A 13,358-nucleotide genomic window follows, 5' to 3' on the forward strand; every position below is an offset into this window, starting at 1 on the left:
GAACCAGGGGAAGGGAAGGGAAGGGAAGGGAAGGGAAGGGAAGGGAAGGGAAGGGAAGGGAAGGGAAGGGAAGGGAAGGGAAGGGAAGGGAAGGGAAGGGAAGGGAAGGGAAGGGAGCAGCGCTGGGGTCCCTGCCTGGAGCCGGTCAGTCGGGGGGCAGAGCTGAGCTCATTCCCTCTCCTCATTGCCATGCTCCCTGTGTCCTCTGGAAGGGAAGCCTGGGGAAGGGGCTGGGACAGGCCATTGTTGGGGTTGTTTATGGACACATCGATCCTGCAGCTGCCAGGCCGGGGTGGGCCCAGGGAGGCCAGGGCAGGACAGCAGCCTGAGGGCTGGCTGGGGAATTTACAGCCACAGGGAGAAGTCTCTGGTTTCCAAGCCTGTGGCATCTTCCTACGGGCGTGCAAATAAGTCCATACCCAGCTGTGACTGGGGCCATTGACATTCTCCAGCTTCAAAAACCTGCAGAGCCTCTGCTTTGATTTCCCTTAATACAGCTTAAAACACCATTTGAACCATGGCCAGGAGCATGTTCTGGCCTTGCTGCTCCTTAATGAAGGAGATGCATTTTTTGGAAGCAAAGACTGCCTCCAAGACCTGCAAACTCTCTATTTTATGACAGTTTTCATTTGCATAATGAAGGCCCTGATACCTTCAGTAATTAATCACATTAAGAATTGCTTCCTTGAATAACTGTATTCATGCAGGTTGTTCCTAGTGCTGGAAACTGCACATGATTTCCAATGTGCATTAGCCCAAGTTTCATCAGCAGATGGAAGCTGGTAACTGCATGTGTAATTTATATCTGCTTGGGTGGAATTATCCAATGAAATATGCATCACACGGCACCATTAACATTTCCAGTCATACAGTCTTTAGCTCATGGGTAAGTTAATATTTCATGCCAGCAGTGTATGAGACCATAGGAAAGGCAAAGTCTTGAACACAGGGATTTAAGAGCAGAAGTGGAAAGTTTTCCAGGTCAAACACAGCAGATATAGAATTAATGACGCTGCTAAAATAAATTAAATTAATTACCCTAGTTTGACCTGCATTTTTTTATAAAATGTCCCATCTTGTCTCCATAGTTAAGAAAGCGGCCAGGCTGCTGTATTGCCACTTGTAGGGGCAACTCCAGACCATTTAGCATCCAGAAAGCTTTTCCCTAGAGGACAGCACAAACAACAGGAGAGTAAAGATTGAATTGTGGAAGGCAGCAGAGAGAAATGTTGCTGTGTGGGTTTGGATTTGTCAGTAACCTTGACAAATCTGGGGGGAAAATCCCATCAATTCAATAGTAAGAAGAAAATCAGTGACAGGTCTGTGCTGTGACAGCAGTGACAGGTCAGCCTGTAGCCTTGTGCCAGGATAAAGGTTGGGCTATGCCTGAGCATTTACAGGAGAAAGTCAGCTGCCTCAGAGTGCCTTTTCCCATGTGCTTTCCTGCCCTTATATAAATCAGTTCATTAAAATACTGATTCCTGCTTGATAGGAAGCAATTAAATGACTGAAGCTGTGTTCCCCCTGCCTCTTCTGTGGGGAGATGCAGAGAGAGCCCAAGGTGAGCTGGTGCAATGTGAGCGTGGGGCTCTGCCCTCCTCTGGGGGCTCTCACCCAGCTGTGCTCCTGCCTCCTCTGCTGGGACATGGGACATGGGACATCCTGCAGCTTCTGCTCGAGGGGTTTCACCCATCAGAAAAGATTTGAGGCCCCAGTGAGCTGTAACTGTTTTCAGGCCAAGCTGTCTCTGGCCATGGCTCTGCCTTGGCTGTGAGCTCCAGCAGGGATGCAGCAGTGGCCATGGGCTCCATGGAGAGAAGGGATAACAAACCCCTTCCTCACTGAGGCCACATCCAGCCTGTGGTGCTGCCCAGCTCTGCCTGGGGCTGGAGCCCTGCACAGAGCCAGGCTGGGGCGGGAGCTGGCTGGAGTTCCTGGGTTCAGAGCCTTGCCATCACTCCTGGCAGCACCCACAGATTCACTGCTGCTGCTCCCGATTGTTCCTTTCTGTCCAAGAGAAAAAGAAAAAGCATCTCTGCAAAATCCAGGCTTGGACTTTGCTTAAAGCCTTTGAGTAAAGAGCCTTGTTTGAATGTAATTGCACCCCTGTTGCTACAATGGGAAAATACACTGTATTGCTCTTTCTTGGAAAGCACAGCTAGTATTTTCCCAGCCATTTGTGTATAAAGAAAGATAAACAGCTCTTTAGCGGGCAGAACAGTCTATCCCGGGTTTATTGACATTCATGGAGCAGACAAGGACAAACAGTTTGGTGAGCACCGGGGAGGGGGAGCAGCTGGGCTGGGGCCTGGGCAGAGGGGCAGAGGGTGGGGAACCTCTCAGGTGCTGAGCCTGGCGGGTCCATCTGCCTGACCCCAGACCCTGCTGCATCCCCTGGGCCCCAGCAGCCTGCAGGATGCTCTCAGCACCTCACCCTTCCTCTCACTCCTCCCCATAAATAAAAAACGGGTACAGCTAATTTAGTTCCAGCTTCACACGCAAGAGCGCCAGAGATAGATTTTTAAAGAGCTTGTCTGAAAGTAATAATTCATGGGGAGATCAAAAGGCTGTGGTTTAATCCGGGGTCTGTCTGATACCATAAACCTTGCAGAGTGCTAAGAATTCAATGAGCAGCATCAAAAGCCTGATCAACATGAAAGCCACCCAATTTTCTGTCTGTAAGGCTGGCGTGGCTCACAATGGGTGCTGAGGAGAGGGGAAGATGTTTGTCTTCTCTGCAGAGCTTGGGTGACAGAGCCACACACACTCCTCCAGCTCCAGCATCCCAAAAGAATTGCCTGGACTCCATTAACATCTCACTTGCTCCCTGCATGTCCCCAGCTGTGTAAAGAAATCAGAGTTCTAATTAAATGTCTAATTACAAGGCCTAGGTAGATTTCAGGCTGCTTGGCATTGCCTTTTCCTCCACATCCACGAATCAGAATCTGCATTGATTTGCCAAAGCAATGTGACAAAGTGGTGGATTTCAAACAGGGACTGCAAGAAATATGGAGTATCAAAATGCTGTGTTTGGAAGCTAAAAATGGTGCTTAAAATGGGGGCAGGAAGGATGAGTGCTGTAAACAAAGGTCTCCAGAGTAAGGGCTCTGCCATGCTTCTGTCAGCTAAAGCAGCATTTAAAAGTCAGTGTTTAATTTTTAACATAAATGGAGGTGAGCTCAGGCTGCAGACACCTGCAGGGTTTTTCTCCAGAGATCCTGATCCCACAGAGGTTAATGTGATTATGCAAATGACTGAGGTATAATTGCGTTACTGCCGCCCATCTGGCCCTCCCTGCAGCTCCTGAGTGATTCTGTATTCCCCGTGCAGCGCAGGGCTGACACACAAGGGCACCAGAGATGTCACTGCTTGGGCTTTGCTGCAGGTGCCACCTCCCCATCACACCTCTGGAGCAGAGTCCTGCTGGACCAGGCATGGCCAATGCGTTGGGAAACTCTTCCCAGATCCAAATTAACAGCCTGGGTGTGGTCCAGAGGATTGAACTCCACTTGTCCTCTCCCAGGGGATGCTCCTGACAGAGCCAGGATCCTGCCTGGCATCCCAGCTACTGCACCAAGTCCTTCCAAAAATGTTATTTCTCAGAATAAAACAAATTCCCTCCTCCCTCGGCAGCTGGGATGAAACCAACACCTGACATTTTCCTGTCACACACTGACCAGCACACACTGTCCCAGGTACCCCCAAACTCGGGGGTACTCTCTCAAACTCGGGTTTCTGTTCCCCCAGTACGAATTCAAAGCCAAGAACATTAAGAAGAAGAAGGTGAGCATCATCGTGTCCGTGGACGGGGTGAAGGTGATCCTGCGCAAGAAGCAGAAGGTGAGGCTGCTCCAGCCCAGAGTACCCACACTGCTCACCAGAACTGGCCTTCCCCTAAAAAACACCCAGGATTTGCACAAGAAAACACTCCAGTTTCCATCCTGCTAATAACAACAGCCCAGGGCACTCGCACTGCTCACCCTGCTCCAGCCCAGGGCACTCACACTGCTCTTGAGAACTGGCCTTCTCCTAAAAACACCCAGGATTTGCACAAGAAAACGCTCCAGTTTCCATCCTACTAATAACACCACCTTGCTGGAAAGAGTGGGAATATTACACTGTGGCAAGAGGATTTTTTTTCAATCCAAAAAATGTATCTCTCATGGGATACATTTTTTCTTTCTCTTGTTAATACCAGAAAGCTTTTCCAGGCTGCCTAGTCTGAGCACCCCTCTGCCACACTGCCCTTTCCACCAAGCCACTGAATCCAGATCTCCTAAGCCCCAGCTCCAAGCCTTCTTCCCCAAAGCATGTAGCTCTTCTGCATATTTGATGTTATAAATTAATCTTAGGGACCATTTTCAGCCCTGAAGGCTGTGATCAGATATGATAAACGATCAAAAAAAAAAATCTATTTTTATCTGAGATATTGTTGAAACAGCCATGGCTCATCTAATCACACTGCAGCCTGGATTGTGGCTTGGGACAAAAGCACTGTTCCCAGGTTTCCTGCCCTTCAGTTTGCTGGAGTTTCACCTGATTTACTGTAATTTTGTCTCTGCTTACAGAGAAAGGAGTGGACCTGGGACGAGAGTAAGATGGTGGTGATGCACGATCCCGTGTACAGGTACATGGCAGGGGATTCAACCAGGGAGGGCCACTCAGCCCTGGGGGATCCGTGCCCTCCTCCCACCTGCTGAGACCCCTCCACCAAGGCTGTCCAAAGGAGCATCTAAAATTAACGAGGGTACAGAGTTACTGCTGCTGGAGAATCCTTTTCATACCTTTTGGAGAGGGAGATGGACTGATCTGGCTTTGAAGCCGGCTCTGCTTTGAGCAGGGTTAGACTGGGTGACCCTGGAGATCCTCCAACCTGCATTTCGCTCTGATTCTGCCTCTGAAGACAGGCTTCCCATGGTGTTCCTTCAGAGCATGGCTGTCTCTGTGCTTCTGAAGCAGGGCCTTACTCTAAGGTGTAAGTGCTCACTGGGAATTAACCCTTACAGACATGGCAAGAAAACACTGGCTTTCCATAGCACCTTCCATGGGATATGGAGCTATTCCAGAGGCCACAAGCCCCACCCAGAGGTTTACCCTGAACATAAACCTGGTGCCTCAGGAGCCCCCAGGGATGGGAAGTGACCCCAGGGGTGGTGCATGGCCTGAGGATGGGTTTAGAGCACAGGGTGCTCCAGGCTGTGGGATCTGCAAAGTGAATAGCCCCAAGAACTGGGATCCCCAACACTGGTTTTTGGGATCAGAGCCCTTAGTGAGGATATAAGGAACAGAGGATGTGCTGATGCATTATCTGTGCCCACTTCTCACCTCTGGCTTTCTTTAAAGATTACTACAAGATGTGGTACATTGGCAGTAACTGCTCTAACTGCAAGTTCAACACCCAAAAAATTCCAGTGACAGAAAGAGCAAAAGAAAAAAAAAAGCATTTCAAGAATCCCTTTGGTTTCTTCTCTATTCAGAGCTGAGCTCACTTGTCACATTTTCACCTAATTAAATCAAATATATATAAAAATCTTCAAAATGTTTTGCAGTACAAGGAGGAGAGTCAGCCTGAGCAGCAGAGAGAGGAATCCTTGGAGTGCACTCAGCATCCCTGTGAGAGGCTTTTGTGCTGTGCCACCTGCCCACTGCCTCGGAGGGACCCTCTGTGTCCCCAGGGGCAGCACAGCCACCACCCTGCAGGCCATTCTGCCTCGCTGCAGCCTGGGCAGGGGTTAATTCATGGGGCTAAAAATAGCCACTCACTTTCCAAGACTATAGATTTTTTCACTTTCCCACAGGATCTTTAAAAAGCCTTTGCCTACTTCAGAAACCAGAAGGTTTTCCATCAAGCCTAAAACTCTCTCTAAATCCATCATCTCCTGCCTTGAAAATTGCAGGAGAGGTCATGCACCAGCACTGCCTCGTTCCTCCAATCCTGGAGGCTGCAAACCAGTGACACACAGGGGCAGAGGTGGTCTGGAGGGCAGAGACTCCCCATGGTGCTCACTTAATCCCCTTTGTCTCTCTCCCACCCAGAATTTTCTACGTCTCTCATGACTCACAAGACCTGAAAATATTCAGTTACATCGCACGGGACGGCGCAAACAATTCCTTCAGGTGCAACGTCTTCAAATCCAAGAAGAAGGTGAGGATGGCTCCTGGGGATGCACCCACATCTCTGCGGGGTCAGAGGGTGCAGGGCCCTGGGGAGCGACCGAGGCAGCGCCGGTGCCTGGTGCTTGTCCCCTCTTGCCCAGCCTGGACAGCGGCGCATCCCACACAGGGACAGGAGCCCCCAGACCCAGAGTGGGGAACGGGGGCGCTGCTGGAGCACCCAGCCCGGGAGGAGAGGCGGCGGTGCGGGTGGGAGGCAGGGGATGCTCGCGGGTCCCGCGGGGCGGCGGCAGCAGCACACAGCACACAGCACACGGCTCCGGCTGTCCGCAGAGCCAGGCCATGCGCGTGGTGCGCACCGTGGGACAGGCCTTCGAGGTGTGCCACAAGCTGAGCCTGCAGCACGCCCTGCAGAACGCCGACGGGCAGGCCGACGGTGCCAGCGACAAATCGGCCGAGGAGCAGCCGCTGGAAGGTGACTCAGGGCCCCGAGGGACTGGGCACGGCCATCCCTAAGGCAGCGGTGCGGGGATGCTTTGGGGTGGGGACACGCAGGTGGCACCTCCTTCATGGGCGAGAGCTTTGGGCCCCTTGGGATGGGGAGCGTGGGGAATCTGCCCTGCCTGCCCACTCCTACTGAGCGCTGGGGAGGGGCAGGCTGAGCCCCCTCATTCAGCAAGCTGAGGGTCTGCAGCCCCTCGGCCAACCCGTCCCTCCCTCCTGCCCCTGCACAGCATGCTGAGACTCGCAGCAAGTCCTGGCCCTTGTCCCTGAGCTCCCCACGGCTCCCAGCCCTGCGTGGGGCCCCGGCTCTCCCTGCAGCCCTGGCAGGGAAGGGAGGCTCACATTCACGTGTCCATCTTGTTTGAAGTTCACCAGATAAAGGGCTCCAAGATCACGGATGTGGATGAGGTTGGCATCGATACTGGGGGCATCTGTATGTCCGAGAGGGGACCCAGAGAGCTGCCAGGTGCCAGGGGAGACCTTGGCATGCTGAAACCTGGGCAAGCCTCAAAGGAAAAGAATGGCCAGGTAATGGGGGGTGGGCTGGAGAATGGTTCATGTGCTCTGCTGCTGCTGAGGGCCCTCTGGGTCACTGTATCATGGCTTCATTTGGAGGTGCTTTCATGGAGACCCCATTGCAGCCCTCCCTGCTGGCTCCCTGCTCACGACAGGCTGCTCAGCTCCCAGTTCACCTGCAGCCAGGCCATGTCCAGGGCCGTGGTGGGGGCTGCAATGCATGGCTGAGCAGGCTTCTCGCCCCACCCAGGCTGGATTTCTGTGCCCTCAGTGCTGCTCTGCAGCAGTTGCTTGTTTGCCTGCCCTGGCAGGGATCCCTGGCTGCCCTCGTGCCCCAGGCCCAGGGAGCAATGTCCCCAGGAGGCCCAGCCCTGCAGCGCAGGCACCACAGCACGTTCAGCTCCAGCAGCAGCTCCACCTTAATGAATGGGTGCTCCACAGAGCTCTGGGAGACCCTCCCGGAGGCCTGAACGGCATTCCTTCAGCTCACACAACAGTAACACTCACAGGGCTGCCTGGAAACAGCTGCAGTGACAGGCACTCCCCGAATCCATGGGATTCGTCTGCGTGCCTGGAAAGGCTGGGCTTTCCTGTGCACTCCCTCTGGCACTGCCCGAGCAGGGGAGGGCAGCAGCAGGAAGGGCAGTGGCTGCTGGCACTGGCAAATGCTCCAGGCACCCGGACACCGCCCAGCCCGGGCAGCCACAGCACGGAAAGGTGTGGGGTGTTTGGGTCACTCCCTGCTGCCTCCTTCCCGGGAGCCCTGGGGACCCACCCTCCCCAGACACAGCCAAGGCAGCCCTGCCAGCTCTCAGGAAGGAGCCCCTCTGAAACACTGGGGATCCCACAGATGTGCAGAGCTGACAGCCCAGGGCTGCCCCTCAGCACCCCCTGGGTGCCCCAAGCACAGGGGCTCCTCTGCTGTACTGGGTCAGCACCATGGGAAGCCAAAATCCAAATGCCATCCTGAGCCAGTCAATCCGCTCATCTGCCCATTTCTTTGTGCCCAGGATGCCGAAAACTTCTCCCTCCACCTGGCCAGCTCCCAGCAGCTGCTCAGCCCGGGCAGCCCCTGCTCCTCGGCCTCCATCACCCCGCTGGCCTCCCAGCACTGCCTCCAGCTGCTCCAGCAGCAGCTCCTCCAGCAGCAGCAGCAGACGCAGGTGGCTGTGGCCCAGGTACACGTCCTGCCCTCCCCTCAGGTGGCACCAGCCCTTCTCCTCCCCCTGGACCAGGCTGGCGGGGCAGGTGGGAGCGGGCCGGGCGCTGGCAGCAGTGCTGGCAGCGTTCCCGGTCGCACAGCTCTCAGCAGCATCGCTTGCAGCCCAGCTCGCAGCATTGCTTTTAGCGCCACGTGCAGCATCGCTTGCAGCACAGCTGAGCTCCCCCAGACACGGAGCTGGCTGCTCACACAGCCCCGGGCTGCTCGGGGAGTGCTGCAGAGCCCCCAACTCCCGTTTCACCCCATCTCATCCCGTTTTTGGAAACCATCCCACCCCCAATCCAGCATCAGAGCGGGGAGCCCGGTGCCTCCCGTCTGGGCACATCCCTTCCACGTTTCTCGTTACCGGGGGGACAGCAGGACACCCCGCACACCCCCGCGATAGGGGGGACAGCAGGACACCCCGCACATCCCGGGATAGGGGGGACAGCAGGACACCCCGCACAGCCGGGATAGGGGGGACAGCAGGACACCCCGCACACCCCCGGGATAGGGGGGACAGCAGGACACCCCGCACAGCCGGGATAGGGGGGACAGCAGGACACCCCGCACACCCCCGGGGTAGGGGGGACAGCAGGACACCCCGCACACCCCGGGACAGGAGGGACAGCAGGACACCCCGCACAGCCGGGATAGGGGGGACAGCAGGACACCCCGCACACCCCCGGGGTAGGGGGGACAGCAGGACACCCCGCACACCCCGGGACAGGAGGGACAGCAGGACACCCCGCACACCCCCGGGGTAGGGGGGACAGCAGGACACCCCGCACACCCCCGGGGTAGGGGGGACAGCAGGACACCCCGCACACCCCCGGGGTGCCGCCGCATCCCCGCCCGCGGCCGGACCGGCTCGGGGGACCCGCTCGGGGGTGGCGCGGCGGGGCCGCCAGGGGGCGCTGTGGCGCCGCCGGTCCCGGGCGCTCCCGGGGCTGCTCCTGCCGTACCGCACCGCCCGGCCCCCACCGTCCCGTCCGAAGCATCCCGTTCGCACGACCCCGTTCGCATCTCCCGTCCCGTCTCGCAGGTGCAGCTGCTGAAGGACCAACTGGCGGCCGAGACAGCGGCGCGGATCGAGGCGCAGGCCCGGGTGCGGCAGCTCCTGCTGACCAACCGCGACCTGCTGCAGCACGTCTCGCTGCTGGTGCGGCAGCTCACAGTGCTGGAGGCCCGGGAGGAGCACCGGGATGAGCATCGGCAGCCGGGTGAGGATAACTCACTGGGGTTGTTTGGGTGCTGGCATGCCCCCAGCTCCATCCCTCTGGACAATCACTGCATTCCTTACAGTCACAGGAAACAACTGGAGTGCTCCCAGTACCATCCCAGCAGGCTCTGGGGGTCTGGGGCATTTCTGCACCCGTCACAGTGCAGGGGAGCAGCTGCTTTGGAGATGCCCAGTTTTTCACATGCCCCTTGTCCATCTCTTACAGCTGACCACTCCTTGCAAAACCTGTCCCTGGCCCAGTCCCTCTCCCTGAACCTGAAGAACCACTACAGCCTGGATGTCCACCTGCCATCCACCTCCACCCCTGCCAGCATCCTGGGCAGCCCGGTGGCCCCCGGCTCGCTGCCCTCCCTGGGCCCCAGGGACTCCTACCTCAACCTCGTCAGCCTGGACAGGGGCAGCCACCGCTGCGGCAGCAAGGAGGGGGACGAGTGCCTGGAGGGGCAGGAGGGGCTCAGCCGGCGTGTGGAGGGCTCCGAGGTCGGAGACTTTGCCCTGCCCAACGGGGGCAGCCGGCAGAAGGCGGATGACACGGCCAGAGGGGACGAGGACAGGTAGAGTGTGCCACCCCTGCCACCTGTTTCTGCTGCCAGCTGCAGCAGGAACACCCTGAGTGCTGCAGGGATGTACTTGCCCTCACCTCCTCTCTCTGCTTTCCCCCCACAGGCGGCAGCCACCCATTCCCAAGCTGAACCCACCCCCACCCATCCTACGCAAAAGGTCAAGCAAGACCTCCCCAAGCCTGGAAGTGGAGGTGAAGCCCGAGAGCACTGCCCACCTGAGCCTACCCAGTGCCAGCATCTCCAGCCTCACCAGCATCACTGCCAGCTCCCTCACCCTCTTGGACCCTGAGGCAAGGACTCCTGCACGGAGCGCTGCCTCCAGCACGGAGCTCGGCCCTGCCGGGACCTGCCAGCGCTCTCTGGGCAAGGACAGGACTGGAGACAGCGAGCCAATGTCCCCCTTGGCCAGCATCCATGACCCAGCAGCCAGCGAGACCCTGGCCAAGGAGTTAGTGGCCCTGGGCAGCCCCACGGACAGCTCACTGCCCTTCTCCCCTGCAGATGACACCTGCTTGCACATTAGCTTCTCTGAAGATGAGCTGGACACTGCTGTGGGGCCCAGCAGAGTCCCCTCTTAGTGGGGCCACAGGAGGTGGTAGCTGGTGGCTGGCAGCCCCAGCAGCTCCATCCACAACCCTGCAGTGGGAGTGGGGGTCCCTGTGCCCAGGCTACAAGACAGGTCCCTTTCCTGTACCTGTCCCACAACCTAGAGGCCACCCCACAGGAGGGGACTGGCCAGCCCTGCCTCAGTCGGCACCAGCTCACACTGCTGTCACACTGCCATCGCGTCCCTGCTCACAGCCAGGGATGCTCACAGCAGAGAATTCCCAGGGAGCTGCAGGCTGGAAGCCCTGGGCAGGGCTGTGGGACAAGAGACTGTTCTGTTCATTGGTTGCCACCCCTGGCGGCCTGAGCAGGGCCACACAGCACAGCCACGGTGTCACTGCCCTGCCCAGCTCCCAGGGTGTGTCCCAGACTGCCACCACACTGGGACTCTCCAGAGCTGCCAGTGTCCACCAGCCCCACACTGTGCCCAGCCCTGCTTTGGGGACAGCAGCCCCACCACTGTGTCCCCATGCAGTGAAGCCACCACTGCCTCCATAGGTGCCTTTTCCCACTCCCCAGCACCCACTGCCCACACAGGCTGGGCCCCACTCTGAGGCCACTGATGGGTGCAGGGCTGGCCGTGGGAGCCTGCAGCAGGGGGTGACCCCCTGAGGAAGGGTGCACCCCATGTCTTGGGCAGAGAGCCCTCCCGTGCCCCCCGAGCTGCTGGTGGCTGCAGGCAGGAGGCTGCTCCTTGTGCTGATTTTAGGGTGTTACGGTGTGGTTTGGGTTTGGTCCCAGAAATGTGAGTGTCCTGGGAGGAGTTCAGGTTTAAGGAAGAAGGGGGGTGATGCTCACCCACCTTGGTTGTTTGTCAGAGGGTGTTGGGAAAGTGTCAGAGAGTCCAGTTGGGAAGTGTCAAGCAGAAATGGAGACTTGGAGCAGCCGTGCTGCCTGTCCCTGCCATGGTGCTGCTCCTGCAGGGAGAGGGGGGTGACAGGACATGCACCCAGAGCCAGCCGTGGCAGTGACAGAGCCAGGACGGGGCTGGGGACTGGGCTGGGGGTTGTAAAGCTTGGCTGGGCTGTCCTGTAGTGCAGTAGTGACAGCCCAGCCCCTCCACAGGACACTGCAGTTTGGTAATGGACTTTTAAAGAAAAAAATAAACAGATTTGCAGAGCCAGTGCTGTGTCTCTGCTCTGTGGGGCCCGTGCACAGGGGGTCCTGAGCCTGTGGGGTGAACTGGGAACTTCCAGGTATTCCAAAAGAGGAAAGATTCCTGCTGGAAATGGCTGCTGAGCCCCTGAGCTGCTCCCTGAGCAGCCCCTGCCAGGATGGGCACCACCAGGCAGGGCCCTGCTCCACACACACTCCTTTTGCTCTTTCCTGGTCCTGTTTCTACTGCTGAAATAAATCCTGGCCACAGCACAGAGGATGGAGGGTGGGAGAATGCAGATGGCAAAGTTGGATGGGATGGCACCAGTGGCATTCCAGAGCACTGAGATCCCAAGGGCTGCCTGCAGCCAGAACGGGCAAGAGACCCCTGAGCCTTGCAAGGTGAGGAAGGAAATCCAGGGGCAATTCACACAGAGACTCCAGAAGGGACAAATCTCTGTGAGATTGTTCCCCCACGCAGGACAGGAGGCCCAAATGAAGGCACCCAGAACCTCTGTGGGGTCTCAGGGCCACTCTCCATCCCTCCATGGAGTGGGTGCAGCCTCCAGCATGGCAGAGTGGGGAGCAGGGAGCCCCTTCCCCAGGCCCACTGCAGACATCTGCCGGGGGTCTGCCTGCGTGGGGAGGGGGCACTTCCAGCCCAGAGCCTTATTATGCTTCCTTCATGGGAAGAAACTTTTTCCTTTGCTGTCTGCTAAGCTGCTAGCAATCATCAGGCAGGCAGGTGGTAAAGATTCATATCCATCAAACAATGCCATTTAGTTTGTAACCTGTGACTAAATCTGGTGTTAGCTTTAATTTCAGAGTCTGCTTTAGGGCTCGCTTGTTAATCTCTATGCAAAGCAGATGAAATGAATATGCAGCATTTTGGATGTAATTGTACGGCTTCAATTCAGCACTATAATTTTCCAAACAGGATCTTGCAATCAAGCTTCTATTCATTAGTGTATAAACAATTTAGTTTCTCAGCTCTCCAGTATGCCAATCATCTCAATGGAGTGAGCATCTCCGACAGAAAGAAGAGGAAAGTTTCCTTTGTGTAACAGAGGTAAAAGTTGCTCCATACTTCAGACAATTCCCACCCAGCAGATCCAGACCATTCCAACAGAAGTGGATGGTTCCTCGTGCCCTCACAACACTGACCAGCTGCAAACTCTACTCAGGGGACTGATGCTCCAGTCATCTCCCAGCTCATGTAGCCCCAGCCCCTTCAGGAATTCTGCATGTGAGACCTCGGCAGAAGAGCCCAGATCCCACAGGACCAGGCTGCCTGGAAAGGTGCAAACATGCAGCACCTCAGCACACCCCAGTGATGCTCAGGGCTCCCCGAGTGCCCACGACTCTGGGGACAGGGTGGCCAAGCCCCCTCCACGTCCCCATCCCCCTGACACCCCACACCAACTCAGCCTTCAAGGACAGAGCCCTGGGGACATCCCACACCTGGGGCCAGTGGCAGCACCCCATGGAGGACAGGGCTGGGGTGACACAGGAGTGA

At 57.0% G+C, this 13,358-nt stretch overlaps 1 protein-coding gene across 2 annotated transcripts in view; it reads left to right on the plus strand.

Annotated features, from left to right (window-relative positions):
* The window catches only part of LOC134428098 (carboxyl-terminal PDZ ligand of neuronal nitric oxide synthase protein-like), a 28,539-nt gene extending 16,669 nt beyond the window's left edge, over positions 1-11,870 (plus strand). The window contains exons 3-11 of one of the 2 annotated variants that reach the window (XM_063174487.1): positions 3,748-3,840; positions 4,569-4,627; positions 6,037-6,145; positions 6,448-6,589; positions 6,986-7,146; positions 8,145-8,312; positions 9,381-9,558; positions 9,784-10,132; positions 10,245-11,870. In XM_063174487.1, the coding sequence (XP_063030557.1) occupies positions 3,748-3,840; positions 4,569-4,627; positions 6,037-6,145; positions 6,448-6,589; positions 6,986-7,146; positions 8,145-8,312; positions 9,381-9,558; positions 9,784-10,132; positions 10,245-10,719 (1,734 nt within the window). In that variant the 3' untranslated portion in view covers positions 10,720-11,870. The remainder of the gene's footprint in view (positions 1-3,747; positions 3,841-4,568; positions 4,628-6,036; positions 6,146-6,447; positions 6,590-6,985; positions 7,147-8,144; positions 8,313-9,380; positions 9,559-9,783; positions 10,133-10,244) is intronic. The other variant, XM_063174488.1, reaches the window with a different exon arrangement.
* Positions 11,871-13,358: the final 1,488 nt, after the last annotated feature.

Source organism: Melospiza melodia, chromosome 22 (genome assembly GCF_035770615.1).
Source record: "Melospiza melodia melodia isolate bMelMel2 chromosome 22, bMelMel2.pri, whole genome shotgun sequence".
NCBI lineage: Eukaryota > Metazoa > Chordata > Aves > Passeriformes > Passerellidae > Melospiza > Melospiza melodia.